Source organism: Pieris napi, chromosome 12 (genome assembly GCF_905475465.1).
Source record: "Pieris napi chromosome 12, ilPieNapi1.2, whole genome shotgun sequence".
Classification (NCBI taxonomy): Eukaryota; Metazoa; Arthropoda; class Insecta; order Lepidoptera; family Pieridae; genus Pieris; species Pieris napi.
Window position 1 is genome coordinate 5,213,738 of NC_062245.1, and position 16,099 is coordinate 5,229,836.

Sequence of the window (16,099 nt, forward strand, 5' to 3'; positions counted from 1 at the left end):
GACTAAACCTTTAGTTGTTGTTTTATTTTTATGTAATGTAAGTACATAATGTGAATAAATATGATTACATATTTAATTTTCCATCCTTCTGATGCATACAAGTAAAAATGGGAGGAAGGGTACATAGAAACATGTACATACCTCTATATTAACCTTTACCTGACATAGAACCTTGATAACTTAAAACCTCTATAACATAAAATATTTTGTGCTTCCCTTGGACTTTATCTTATCGAGGTTCTACTGTAGTTCTTACCTACCATTACTCACTGGGCATGATTAGCTATAACTATTCTAACATTATTTTATGATTATTTATTTGCCCTGAGAATAGGAAAGAATCTATGTCTAATATTGCAATAAATTTATGTACAAATGAAATAGAAACAGTAAGTTAATAGACTTTTAAATTAGCCACATCAACATTGAATTTTACTAGTTGATTTTTGACACCCTAGCAACATAACAACGGTAAAAAGAGGAAGTTAAACGGTAAAGTATATTATGACTTAGTATAGAAGTCACAACCATTTATTATTACTCTTAATACATTGACTATAGTTTAAAATATAGCTCATTACATTCTGTTTTATCGACTGTTTATAAAAGTCGATAAAACGGCTTTTCACGATTTTACCATTTTTCAAACATTAAGTTATCAGCTATATTTTAAACTAATTGGCTACAATATAGACACATATGATACCAATTCGTTACATCACTTATAATCTTTTTTTAGCTATTAATTTGAGCCTTAATTACAAAGGAAGACATTGAATTTACAAAAACTAGTTAAACTATGACTGCTATTAACTTATTAAAATCGTTTATTTTTATTTAATTTCCGTAATAAATGAAAAATAATACAATCTATTTATGTAATGAAAATTCATTAAAAATCAAATATATATCAATGTTATTATTTGCATATAGTTTTGTTTAATTTTGTTAAGAATACTTTCCCATAATATTTAGGATCGCACTTTGTTTTATATACATTTTTATTCATTGTATAGCAGTCACAGCCTCTCCCATTTTGAAAAGGTTAAGCGAAGTATGTACGGACATTGACAGACAGATTTTATGAGATTTACAACACGGGTATTATTTATCGATAGTGAATCAAATGATAACTAAGATATAAAAATTAATTTGTTACCATTTTCATTTCTGAAAACTCACTGTTTACTTTCTTAAATGTATATGAAATTCATAGCTATTCTCTCCACTACGATGGCTTTACGGGTTATCGAGTAGTTTAAATTAGTATTGGCGGGTTGGGCTTACTAAAAACTGAATTGCGATGTATGACTCTTAGGCAAGTTGGAAGACTAAAGGCCGATTTACATTATCTTAGTGTTTAGGAGAGTGCTTTAGTACAACTTGAAAGGCAAGTTCTTTAGCGTAGCGTTTACTAAAGCAAGTAGCGTTTTCATGTTTCAACTAAAGTACTATCCTAAAACACTCTCCTAAACACTAAGATAATGTAAATCGGCCTTTAGGCAGAGCTACGCAAAACTGCAAATTCTGAACCTAGTGCATCATTCCTTATATGCAAAGCCAAGTAAGATTAAACAGAGAACTGTTTTAATACGCCTATACTGTTGACGATTTAGCTTAAGAGAATGCGTGAAAAGTCAAATTAAAACTAAATACTATATCAAGGCTTCAATATTAAGTTCACTATCGATAAAAATTGTTAGCAAGAATAATAATTACTTGACACGACACCAAACATCAATCTAATGAATTGTTAGTTATAAGGTCATTTATATAAAATACTTTTCACACCAACAATGCCTAGGTATACGTCTACCAAATGATGCATTTTAGTAGGTGAAAACAGTATTTTATTTAAATGAACGCATTAATAAATGACAATACTTATTAGCACATCAATTATTTAAAACCTTTTCTATTGAAGCGTTATTTGTCCCCATTATAGTATCTTCCTTAATTAAATTATAAGTTTTTTATTCATGGTCAACTCCCTTAGAATCGAATCGAAATACGTGCGACATGTTTTATTAACCTGTCTTATTTAAGCAACAAACTATTAACGAACATTCATTTACAGATGATTTATATTGGTGCTGTGTATATTGTTGGTTTTGTTAGGATAATGACAATTTCGGAAGAAAACATTAGAAGAAAACACATACATTAAAAAAAACCCAGCTTCGATCGTATCACTAGAATTACATTGGTGTTAGATTTATAGTACGTTAATAAATATATTGTAAAGAAAGATTGACCACGAATAAAAATCTTTTTCTTAAAATATTTACATTATAAATATTTACAAAGCATTTCTAAAGACTAGCTTGTTCAATGTTTTACAACTTGTCGAACAAAACATTCCGCTAACATTGAGAAATAAAGGATTCATTCTACTATGAACCAATGCAAACCAACCAATGCGAGATGAATAGAAATAAAAATGTTACTTTCTTTTTAACCTTTTGATTTATATTCTCTGTAACTCTAAAAATCATATTATATCATACACATAACAATTTTCTGATTTGTATTTTTAACTAACTAAAAATATTCATATTAAAATCGCAAGTATATTCTGCCTAAATCTTTTTAATTAGTTTTGTCTCGAACGTTCTGTACACAATCGCCTAATTAACGGAAAATTTCAAGTCTTTCAACAGTAATTACTCCTATTACGGTAACTAGATTTTAGCTACTTATTGCTTATATTCTTTTCTATATTAAATTACAGCTATAAAATTTCTATTACTAACAATACAAATCTCAATTTGGCAATCGCCGTTACTAACATTTATTACTTATTTACATGAAACTAAAACCAACTCACACTTACATCTAACAACTTATCTACCACAAAATAAATTATCTTTAAACAAAGGAACTTGTATTTCACTAAAATTTTCACTAAGTACAGTAATATTCGTTGATTCACTAGGCCCGTCAAACGGTAGTCATTTCAAAATTTGGCGACACTCAAAGGGATGCTAGATCCGATTGTCTTCTCGAGGAGACTGGCACTCTTAGTTGAGTCGAACTACGCCTGTCCAGCCTCTCCAGCGCACTAGAGTCCATCGAATTACGACGACAGAAACTACAGAACGCACAAGCTAAGGTATTCTTAAATGCATTTCGAAAATCCCTATTGAAATACGCGTAGATGATGGGATTCAACGCAGAGTTGAAGTAACCAGTCCAAAACATGATTACAGTTAATACTTCTGGATATTCACAAGTATCACATAACGAGGTGGACAAGTAAAATAGGAAGAAAGGCAGCCAGCATAGGATAAAAGCTCCCATGATGATGCCCAATGTCCTGGCTGCTTTATGCTCCCTTTTCATTTTAAGGATATTTTTATCTTTGGTTGGAGTGGTGGCATTGATGTGGAGTGCGCCATTCTTATCACCAACTTCCCTAGAATGTCGATGCATTAACATTGCATTGCCTGCCCGTGCATGTAAAGCTTTTTCTTGGCGGTTTGCTTCTTTGAATATCGCCAAGTAGGTGAATATCATGATAGTACAAGGAATCCAGAAAGAAATGGAGCTTGATATAACTGCGTATGGCTTGTTAACTTTAAACTCGCATTGGTTTTGCACTCTTGTTCTGATGTATTCACTAGTGGTGTACCAGCCCATAAAGATAGGAGCATATGATATTGTTATAGGACTCAACCACGTTGCAGCTAACATAACAAACGCCATCTGAAAAAATGTTTACGCGGTATAAAATTGTTTATAAACAAACTATGTATTACGTAATTTAGTTTCTAAACTTATAATAAGAGCAGTGTTGGCCTAGTGGCTTCAGCGTGCGACTCTCATACCTGAGGTCGTAGGTTCGATCCCCGGCTGTGCACCAATGGACTTTCTTTCTATGTGCGCATTTAACATTTGCTCGAACGGTGAAGGAAAACATCGTGAGGAAACCGACATGTCTTAGACCCAAAAAGACGTAGGCGCGTGTCAGGCACTGGAGGCTGATCACCTACTTGCCTATCAGATTTAAAAATGATCATGAAACAGATTCAGAAATCTGAGGCCGAGACCTAAAGAGGTTGTAGCGCCACTGATTATTATTATTATTAAACTAATAATAATAATTATCCACTGGCGTTACATCCATATATAGGTCTTGGCAATATGAAATAAGATATTTATTGTTTTAATTTCATCAATCATTTATTATTTCATAGCCATAATAGTCCAAGATCCCAGGGCGATAAGACACAACTTATTTTCTAAAGCATAGAACCTTCGGTTCTAAGTATATTATACTTTTAAAATGATTATTATTTCAATTAAAAATTTTATCTCATTTAAATAGATATGCAAAAATATGAAATTGAAAGCAGTAAGTATTTTTCAAATATTAAGGTATTTTACTCTGAAACGCATGTATACTGCTCTCGCGCTCATACTCATAGTTGAGTAATTTTTGTGTTTAGGGGATGTTTGGTCATTACAATTTGTCTGACTGATTAAATATAACTTTGTAATATTTATTTGAATAACATATATAAAAATCAGACATTTAAAAATAAATTAAGTTCATTTATTTTTTGTAGAGCTTTAAAGCGTCTGACAAAAGTTCTGGCCCATGGAAAGCGTCTGACTTTTTTGATATTACTTCAGAGTAATATTCTACAAAATATATATAAAAATCAGTCATTAAAATTTAACTTAAGTAACTCTGATTTTTAGTTACCTTTCTCACCTGGTACCTGCGCAGGTGTCACCGAGCTAACTCCACAAGCGTACAGGTATTAAAAAGCACACGAGAGACTACTTAGAACCGAAGGTTCTATGCTTTAGAAAATAAGTTGTGTCTTATCGCCCTGGGATCTTACTCTATAAGTGATCAGCCTTCTACCTGACACATGTCGTCGATTTTTGTATATGAAACATGGTTTCTCACGATGTTATCCTTCATTATACGGACGAGTGTTAGATGCGCACATAGACAGCAAGTCTATTTGTGAACGGCCGGGGATCGAACCTACGACCTCGTCATGAGAGTGGCACGCTGAAGCCACTACGCAAGACTGGTGATGCTTATTAGGAACTACACGAATATAATTGCTTTTTATTAAAAAAAATATTTCCATTCTCTAGCATATAACAAGTGGTATGAATAAAAAGGCAACTCATTCATTATCCTACTCTGTAAAGAAAACTTAAGTTTGTTTAAATGTAATACTTTTTAAGAAGGTTCTATTTAAAGGGTTTACACAGTTTATAGAAGCCACTAAAGTACAAGATAATAAGTGTTAAACTTCGTCCGTTTTGCGGCTTAAATGTGTTAATTATCATGACTTAAAAGCTTAATGCTGTTTTCTTTACCCGACTTAGATTTCTTTGACAGTATTTACAGAACGATGAAAATCAACTTTGGAATGAAATTTAAGTAAATATTAAAGCAAGCTATTGAAATAATATTATGGTTATAACGATGATAAGAAGCTTTTGAAAAGCTATAAGCTTTGATGCTTTGATCCTGTTTAATTTCTATTTTAGATTGTAAAACATTTTGTGTCAAGTCTACGACACTATCTTTAAACAGCTTTATAACAGGTCTCTAGATTTAAGGATTTAAATTTTGATATGAACAAACCCAAAACCACAAAAAAGTCCATAAGTATATTATTATTATTATTGGACAATTCACACCAATTGACCTAGTCCCATGCTAAGCTGGTGAAGCTTGTGTTATGGGTACTAGACAACGGATATACATACATATTATAGATAGATAGACATATAAATACATATTTAAACACCCAAGACCTAAGCACAACACCAAATGCTCATCACATCGATGTTTGTCTCAGCCCGGGATCGAACCCGGGACCCATGGATTCGCAGTCAGGGGTACTAACCACTAGACCAATGAACCGTCAAATATTCAACGCGTGAAATATATTTTAAAGCCTTTAATAATTTAAAGGCTTAAAAAAAAGAAAAGGATGGATAGATAATTATATCCTTCCTTTTTTTCCGTCTTTGGCTTATAATTTATTTGTTTTAATTCATTGTGAATTTTACCAACCTTTTTAGTCATCTTGATGGGATACTTCAAAGGTTTTACGATAGCGTAATATCTATCCACCGAAATGCAGCACAGATGCAATATAGATGTAGACGTGAAGTAGACATCTGATGAATTCCACAGATCACAAATGACAGTGCCGAAGATCCATTCGTTGTAGAATTGCACGCTGAAGTTGAACGGCATCACGACCATCGCTACCAGGATGTCAGCGAATGCCAGCGATACGACGAAATAGTTGGTGATTACGCGCAGTTTTCTATAAATAAAGAAATAGATTATTTTTGAAGTAAAACTTCTTTAGGCGCGACTAGGGAGTAACTCAGATTACGCTTACTTGTGTAGTTAGCTGTTAGTCTGTGTAGTTTCCGCTATTTAAAAATATTAATTCAGATTGGTCGTAAGTATATGTCAATTGTCATATACTCCACCCTTCTTGACTTATACGCCATCTAGTGGAAAATATCATAATCAATTAGGATTATGTATTTCCAAATTTTCAAACGGATCAATTGTGAATAGCAAAGTAAATAAAAAAAAAATCACAGTTAAAAAAAAAAAAAATTATTGCAAAGTTTTTTGAAAATCTCTAAATATATTTATTGATTTATGACTTTTAAAATAAGTAAATTAATAATAAATATAATTAAATTATAATATGATATTTATTATTTAAGTTAATATTTAATAATTTCAGTGATATATCACTGCATAGTTGACGGCATATATGCCGTCAACGCCAAAGAAGTTTTACTTCAATCGCGCGTAAAGGTTACACGCACACACTTTTTTTAGTTCTATGACTATATATAATAATATATACTGCTCAAAACAATTACGGGAACAAAACTTTAAAGCTAAACCTTTTAATCAAGGTTTTAATTATTACTGGCCACTAGATAATGTTAAAGCATTGTCGAAGAAAATAAAAAACAAAAGAGCATCGGCGTTTTGGTTAGTAGTCCTATAATAAAAACAAAGTGACGTCTTTGAATTTTCATTACTTTCTAATCACAGAAAACACATTTTAAGTAGTTTTTTTCAATCTTTTGAGTATTAATAGAAATTGAAGTGAGCCTTTTGAGTATTGTTATTCATTGAAGCGAGTGAGTTTAGGTCATAATGCCAGATCTGACTGAATTGCATGTCTCCCGAGCTATCGCTTTGCTTGAAGAGGGTCGAACTATGCGTTATGTAGGAAATTATCTAGAAGTAGCCCCTTCTGTTATCTACAGACTTTGGAAGCGATACCGTGAGACGGGAGAATACTCACGAAGGCGTGGTCAAGGTCGAAAGAGAAAAACTACACGTTTGCAAGATCGCTACATCGTCAACTGTGCTTTACGGAACCGCACCACAACTGCAAGAGATCTACAAAATACACTAAGGACGGCTACTGGTGTAGAAATTTCCGACCAGATGGTAAGAAATAGGTTGTTGGAAGCCAATTTGAGATCACGCCGACCAGTTCGGGCTGTGCGTCTAACAATTCAACATAGACAAGCTCGCCGACAGTTCGCGCAAAATCACGCTAATTGGCAACTTCGACATTGGAGGCCAGTGCTTTTTACTGACGAATCACGATTCCGTCTAACACGTTGCGATGGTCGTCTCCGTGTTTACAGACTCCCAGGCGAGCGATACAGTACAGCAGCAGTCCAGGAATATGACAAATTTGGATGTGGCTCTGTGATGGTTTGGGGCGGAGTTAGTTTGGACGAGCGCACAGATCTCGTCGTTGTTCCCGGGCGCTTGTGTGCTCAAACTTACATTGAAAATGTGCTCGAAGATCATGTTTGGCCCGCAGCATATGGTATGGGCCCAGATTTTCTTTTAATGCAAGATAATGCCAGGCCGCATACTGCAGCCATCACGTCAGATTACTTACGACAGCAGGAAATCCGTGTAATGGAGTGGCCTTCCATGAGCCCTGACCTAAATCCAATTGAACACATTTGGGACTTGCTTGACAGGCGCATCCGGAAGCGTCCGATTGCACCTCAAACACTGCAGCAGCTCACTGAAGCGTTGATTGAAGAATGGGAGCGAATTCCACAAGAAGATATTCGGAGGATCATACGAAGCATGCCGCGTCGTTGTCAAGCCGTGATTAGGGCTCATGGAGGCCACACACGTTACTGAAAGTCACTAAAGACGAATATTCAAACGATATAAGAATATTTCTTTGATGGACCTTTTTTATCACCAATTAGTTTTTCGTCTACAATGCACATTTTAATTTTTTTTTAATAAAAAAATACAAATTGATTTTTTTTTATTAATTGTAGTAATTAACAAATTAACAAGGTAACAACATAACAAAATAGCGAACAAGTTAATTTAAATCTAATTTTAGTTTAAGCAATAGAAAGGAGAAAAATCTTGTTCCGCTAATTGTTTTGAGCAGTATATATAAATTATATACTAGAAAATGACTTCGTATCTTAGTGGTTTTGTACGCGGAAGAGTTGGATTTGATAGCATGCTTGTTTCAGACTTGACGTTGCCTAGACTAGAGTTGCTATGGGGTTACCATAGCAGAACTTGAAACTGACAAATAAAAGTCTTACATTGAAACTAGTGAGCGGGATGCGTGGCACAAAACTATTACTAATATACCTCACGTAGACACTTGATCATGATAGTTAAACCAGTAAATAATTCCAATTTAAACATATATCGCTGTAGGTACATCAATTATAGTTTACGTCCACGCTATGGGTAAGAGACCGTTTGAGATCTTTAATAGTAGAATATATATATCTATCTTTAATAGTAGAATAGCTTAGGGTCCTTCAAGGAAAGAGCGTACCAATTCTTGAAAGGCCGGCATCGCACTCGCGAGCTCTCTGGCATTGAGAGTGTCCATGGGCGGCGGTATCACTTAACATCAGGTGAGCCTCCTGCCCGTTTGCCCCCTGTTCTATAAAAAAAAGAAAGAAAACCATATCAAAATATCTGTTTTCTATAGATGTGAGTACCTGTGCCTCATAACACTGACGATGACCAGCATGTTGCCAAGCACAGCCATGATGACAATCAGCAGCAGTATGGCGGTCCGTATCTTGAATGCCACCGAGTCCGTCCATTCTTCATCTTTGACGCCTGTCGCGTTGTTTGTTGCGTTCACTGTCACGTTTACTTGATCCATAAGGCCTAGCCTAGAATGGATAAGTATTTTAATATCATTATTTAACTTCATGATAAACTGACTTTAGTATCTGCCTTTCTTACTTGTTCTGTTTTGCTTAGGTAAGAAAGTGACTTAATTTTTTGGGTAAAAATATACCTACATAACGTTAAAACAGTGATTCCCAAAGTGGTCTATATCGACCCCTAGGGGTCTATGACAACCTGCAAGGGGTCTACGTCAGCGAATAAAAATGATGGGGTCCATGAAATGAAAATGGGGGTCCACGATAGTGGATCTCAACACATACACTGATAGTACCTATTTACTTACATCATACTATCTTATAATATCAAAACATATACATTACAAACAAACAGATTCAAAATTTTATTTTGAGTAGTTTTAATTTAAATTCAATTAATAAATGTATAAATTAACATGTGTTTTACTTTAAGTTTTTAACACTAAACTTCACTACACTTAGAAATTTACAGGAAATCAATATCAGGTAAGTAGGGGGTCTACCCAACACGGGAAAACATAGCAAGGGGTCTACGACACAAAAAAGTTTGGGGAACTCTGCGTTAAAAGAAAGCGTGGAGCAGTGAAATATAGTTTAAGATTCCGGCAAGCAAGGCTGAGTTTATTAGAAATAATATAGGTGAAAATAAAATTATTGTATTGACTTATATTGTTTAAACGAACCGCTTTAACATTTCTAAAATGTTTATTAGAAACTATTGCTGGTAGAGCATTAATATAATGAAAAGTATTCAATTTCGCCAACACGTAATATGCATTAAGCTTATTTGTACATCACTATAATACATTACGTAATTATTTCATAATTAACTCTAACATGTTAAATAAGTTAAATATGCTGTAGGCGTTTTCAAACGAACTTGTTATAATCTGAAAATTCGAGTGGTAAACTGTGTTCTATGCTTGCAATATGTTCTAATTTAAAAAATTTGAATAAAATCAATGAAATTGCGAAATCTGGTAACATTTATGCTGTTTTCCTGATATTGAAAATATTAGGGCTTTGATTGTTGCAGTGCAATCACGGCTTGGCCAAGATTTAAGTTTGATTCTTTTATTTTATTATATGTATGAAAAACCTTATACAGATCTAAATAAATAGGTCATGAATGTCAAGTAACAGGTAATAACAGTAAATATTTTTTAAAGGGAGAATATGGCGGAGTGTCTATATGTAATAAGGTGTTCTTAAATTAAATCTTTTCATTATCTTTCATTTTTCATCCCTACTATAGTTATACCTTGTTCCATTCTTGAAGACGATACTCCGAAATAAAGACTTTTTAAGCTATCGCATAGGCTAAGGCGTAAGGCTTTGAGCGCGGCGACCGAATCAAGAAATTTCGTAACGAAAATAAACCTAACATACGATGACGTAATATAGGTGCGGCCAATACGCGTTAGAGCGGGACAGAACGCATACTGCGTCTCACATCTCTCTGACGAGATAGGTGACGTAGCATAAGCGCTGCCAGTGCAGCTGGTACGCGGTTAGAGTGAGACAGACTATATAGGCGTGTTAGTCTGAGTCTGGTAGAGTGGTAGATTGAATTAATATCAAAGAAAAAAATATACTGCATAAATAAATAATTATAATTGGATAAGTTGATAAAAAATGCTATGCAATAGTTTTACCGCGGCAGTCCCCGAGTGCCACACGTTTTTTATTATTATGGTGTGCAAATACACAACATATGAAAGTGTCCAACGAAACTTGAAAATCGAATTTTCATCGACTATAAGCAAAAAAGTGGATCAAACCGACCCTAGCAGGATAAGCAAGTTCAAAGCGTCGCTTAAATGTAATTATAGTACCTTTATCTTTCCCACTTCACTTTCACGGTGACCTCAACACCATAGATATTGTCTATTGGCACCATTGTTGCTCTCTCATTCGGTCAACCTTTTCTTTTTCACTCTTTCGGTTTTTGTTTCAACAAGTGTAGTACACATTGTTTTCTATAGCCTCTTCATTCTTACACTTCGCTTAAGTTATCTGAAACAAATGATTGTAGTGATTACCATGTACAAAAAAGCTTTTCGTTAGTAGGTACATTTAAGAAGTGACAGTTTGACAGATAAAGTATATACTTATTACTCATAAATAAAGAAAAAGAAACGTTAGTAAATATACGTAAAAGGATATATTTTAGTCCTATTCAAATAAACGCATTTTAAAAATGGAACGTTTAATCCAAGAAGGGCCCATTTTGCATTTTAAGCCACAGATTAATTTTTATTCGGTTAGCGGAAATTTTATTTCGTATTTTTAAGTAAATTACCTCATAAACGCGGTTTATTTAGGTTTAGGCTAAAATTCCATTTACATAATGTGGTCTTTACTCCGTGTTTTCATTACAAAAATATTTTCACCTGTATGAAACATTTATTATGGAAATTGAAATGCCTGAAGACTGCGACGTCTAACGCACATTTTTATAGTTTAGGCTTTTATAAATTTAATTAGCACGTATTGGCTCTGTGGGAAGTTTCCATAGATTATTTTTTTTACCTATATGATCAAAAATCATTTGTTCATATAGGTAACACAATGTACACTTATGAACGTCAAAAAAAGAAATGTATATGCTTCTAACTTTATATTTAGTGCCAGATCTCAAATAAAATGCGTAGAACGGAAGAGAAGAAGAATTTTTAATCGTCATGTTTTTTTTACACAACGTTTGTAAGGCAACCATTACACCATGTTTAACATGACATCTTAAGTAATTAATAATAATAACATAAATTAAAAACAAAGACTTGTTATTAGCAGGAGGCATGGTGAAATAGGAGCACGCACCTACATTCTAATGGGAACAACACGCAAACACATAGTCGAAATAACTAACATCACCGCATACACGAATTCAAGTACGAGCAGTCACCACAAGTAGCACCCGTTCACGAGTAAAGAGCACGAGAAGATTAAGTGAGAGAGGTATTGTGATTTATTCGTTTATTCTTCCAACGATTTTATGCAGCACCACAGATTAAGCCATAACAAAAATAAAACTAATGTCTGTGTACGCTTAGATATTTTATCTCGATTTAAAACAAACCGGGACGTTGCGGACAGGAAAATCCTATTTAAACTTATACAACTGTCCTCCGGTGTTTACAGATATAAAGATTATATACTAGATGATCCACGTGGCTCAGCGCTGGGAAACAAGGAATTACTGAGAGAAACACGTGATAAATCTTATCATTATAATCTATCCGGCTTTGTACATTGTTTATAAAGATAAACAAATACAAGACAATCGATTTTTAAGTTACCTTTTACGTTTAACTTTACCAACCATCACACAACATTGATAGCATTAAACTTAATTTTTTAACCAAATTATTTAAAATAAGGTACAATTTTTTTTTATAAATAATGAAATCAAATAAAGTATTAGCTATAAATATCAGTAAATAAACTTGGCCCAGCAGTTTTACTTGGAATTACACACAAACTAATCTTGAAAGTATGTTGAGTTAACTTTTGCAGTTTATGTAACAAACAGAACGAAAATATTACAATGTGGGATTTTGTATGCTACGTGATCGTTTTATTAAGATATGTTTTAAATCCTGAACATTTACTGTTAAAAATAGTGTGTGTGATGCTTTGTGTTTGTTTATTATTCGTAATTTTAAGCGATAATAATAAATATGTCAGAGATAATGTAATTAGAGAACACGATGTCATTTGTTTTATTAGAATGGCAACAACGCGCGATATCACAATCATCTTACGTGTGTATTGCCAATGTGTTTTGAGTTTTGACACATCAATCAATCTTTCAGTAGTGCGTTGAATCGATTATTGAGTTCAGACTTCAGTTGCTCTCTGGTCGGATAACGACGATTGTTATACCTATCTGGCTAATATTATCGCTTCGAATCTGTGACACGACGTAAAGTATGGTAGGAAGCACTTTTAATAACATTTAATTCATACAAGTATAAAAAGGTTTTGACACATCCAGCATCTCTAATTCTCACCCGTACCCAGCTGCCGGATGCAGCCTAATATGCAATTTCCTCTCAAAATTGCGTCCAATCAAAACTTTTCGAATCAAAACAATTGATTTTTGATAGCCACCAGAGTTCTAGATAATGAGTACGAAAATGACACGCGATTCCTTTTAGTTAGTACAGCGTAGGTTTGTATAAAAAATTTAGCGTCAGATTTGAGTACTCGTAACCGCTCGATACGGCGTAATTCAGTTTTTGATTAATTGATAATTTCGTTTTAGGTAAATAGATTATTCTTCTACATCCGGTATTTGAAACAATTTAATTTAGGAATGTCAGTTTTGTATAACATCAAGCAATATCATCAATCATCATGTAACAAACCTGGTTACAAAATCTGATTCTAATCACTTCAAATCGCGTTAATTAAAAAAAACGACGGGTGCACTCCGGGAGTGCCGGCAGAAGTGAAAACTTGAATATTAACGTTGTGCATTTTTGATATTTTGGAATGGTTAGGGAATAATTTTGCACGAATTGCTTTAATTATCTGTATAAAAGTACTATCATTTATGTGGTAGAATACAATATTTATTTATTGCGCTATCGTACACAAATATGACAATTTATATAACATTAAATACGCCGTGCCAGCTGTCTACTCTCCATCTGTCTTACGAATTTTCGATCAGGTCACGTGTCCTGACGCGAGCAAAAAAAGTGTACACCGCCGCTAAAGAAGTTTTCACTTCAAAAATATTTTCTATATATTGTATATTCAGGAGTATTACAGAAAAGACAGACAAAATGCAATAAAGAAACTCCGCTAAATCTACTGAGAGGAAATAGATAGGAATAGAACTCCGTAATTCTACGTCTATTAAGATCACATATTTTCCAAGTTTTTCATGAACTAACTCTACGTAATAAATATAATACTTTATCGCTACCATAAATTGGCTAAATTGTTCGGTATTTCTGTAACAGATCCAACTTCTTAATGGCAATCGTGTCTTATACGTTTCGTATATTATTGTTTACATTCGTGTTCTGTAAACGCCCAAGTTCTAAAAGATTTTATTCGTATTTTAATGGATAATCGTAGTTTATAAAAATTAATTTAGTACTTGATCAGAAAAGTTTTAGTAATTGAATCAGCGCGAGCGGTGGCATACCAAAGGAACCTATGGCACAAAAACGACAAAATGAACTATACGTATACTACTCCAGTCAAATTACGAAATAAATAAACATGAGCGAACACAGTTTGGGGATTTTGAGGATAGATAGGGGGGTGTATTCTGAGCATAAATTCCAATTTGAGGGGTTGTACTGAGGTCAGCTCAAGGTCATTTCGATGGAAACGCGTTTAATTCGATATCTCGAGAATGGTTAGTGTTAGGCGAAAAATTGTAGAGACCTTTTCTTTTCCAAACAAAATTTACTAACATTTTTATTTGAAACTTTTTTTTATAACATTAATATTTTTCAACTTATTACTCCCGCAAGGCAAAAATTTTACTTTTCTTTCCATTTTTCGTCGTTTTCTCCCCAACCATTCAATTTTATTAAATTTTACCGATCATCAAAGTGTAGATCTTTTAATTATGAACAATTTTGTTCTTAAACTTTTTTCCGTAATGCCAATACCTTCGGAGTTATAGATTACTTTACCGAGCAAAATCCGCGCCACTGTCGCAATATAAAAAGGTCAATCTATTAAACTATTTAAAAATTAGGTATTTAATTTGGGTTAATTTGGGTAAGAAGTAAATTAACAATTAAAACTGTTTCACACATTTATTGATATAAAAATAGGTTTTTTTTTTCACCGTAATCACTTCTCCTTCACTTAACGTTTTGCATCATATAAAACAATCGTCGTCCATTTTTACTTCTGGCAGCTGTAAAACATTTAAAAACAAACAATATACGATTTTTGATGCTCCCTGCGTAGAAGCCAAGAGTACACTGATCGACTGAACGGTTATGCTCACTTTCACCCCTTCTCTTTACCCCCTTAGGCTAAAAATAGATTCCATAGGACGAGGGTTACCCCAGGTATAAAAGTCGAGGACAGATGTTCCTTACTCGCAAAACCAACGATCAAGACATCAAGGGGCCAAGTTGAGATTACTCCTTGGCCCCAAACCACCGGATTTGACACCCCGGACAAGACTCCATCGGCTGCGCGCAGCGAGTTGAGGCCACGTCTCCTCGCGTGCTGCAGCCCCTACCAAGAACAATGAGGTCCGACCCCGTACCGTACCCCGTACCCTGTATTAGCAGGGCGCGAACCACCACACCTAAACGGCCAAAACACACCCCTCTAGAGGGAGTGTGTAACAAAAACCACGACGAGTTCCTTACTCGCACTAATACACGCAACAGTGTGTCTGTGGATACACGTTGCGACAATGGCGCGGATTTCGCTCGGTAAAGTAATATATAACTACGAAGGTATTGGCATTACAGAAAAAAGTTTGAGAACAAAGATGTTCATAATTAAAAGATCTACACTTCGAATATCGCTAAAATTTAATAAAAATGGATTGGTTGGGGAGAAAACGACGAAAATTAGAAAAAAAAGTAAAATTTTTGCCTTGCAGGAGTAATAAGTTGAAAAATATTAATGTTATAAAAAAAAGTTTCAAATAAAAAAGTTAGTAAATTTTGTTTGGAAAAGAAAAGGTCTCTACAATTTTTCGCCTAACACTAACCATTCTCGATATATCGAATTAAACGCGTTTCCATCGAAATGCCCCTGGAGCTGACCTCAGTACAACCCCTCAAATTGGAATTTATGCTCAGAATACACCCCCCTATCGATCCTCAAAATCCCCAAACTGTGTTCGCTCATGTTTATTTAACCCGTTTTTAGCCATAATTTGACTGGACTATACATT

At 34.1% G+C, this 16,099-nt stretch overlaps 1 protein-coding gene across 2 annotated transcripts in view; it reads right to left on the reverse strand.

The window, feature by feature from the left end:
• Positions 1 to 1,597: 1,597 nt before the first annotated feature.
• Positions 1,598 to 16,099, reverse strand: part of LOC125054677 (octopamine receptor beta-2R) — a 121,517-nt gene continuing 107,015 nt past the window's right edge. For both annotated transcript variants that reach the window (XM_047656694.1, XM_047656693.1), the window contains 4 exons: positions 11,040 to 11,220; positions 9,031 to 9,210; positions 6,050 to 6,308; positions 1,598 to 3,705 (listed from right to left, as the gene is read on the reverse strand). In XM_047656694.1, the coding sequence (XP_047512650.1) occupies positions 2,974 to 3,705; positions 6,050 to 6,308; positions 9,031 to 9,200 (1,161 nt within the window). In that variant the 5' untranslated portion in view covers positions 9,201 to 9,210; positions 11,040 to 11,220 and the 3' untranslated portion in view covers positions 1,598 to 2,973. The remainder of the gene's footprint in view (positions 3,706 to 6,049; positions 6,309 to 9,030; positions 9,211 to 11,039; positions 11,221 to 16,099) is intronic.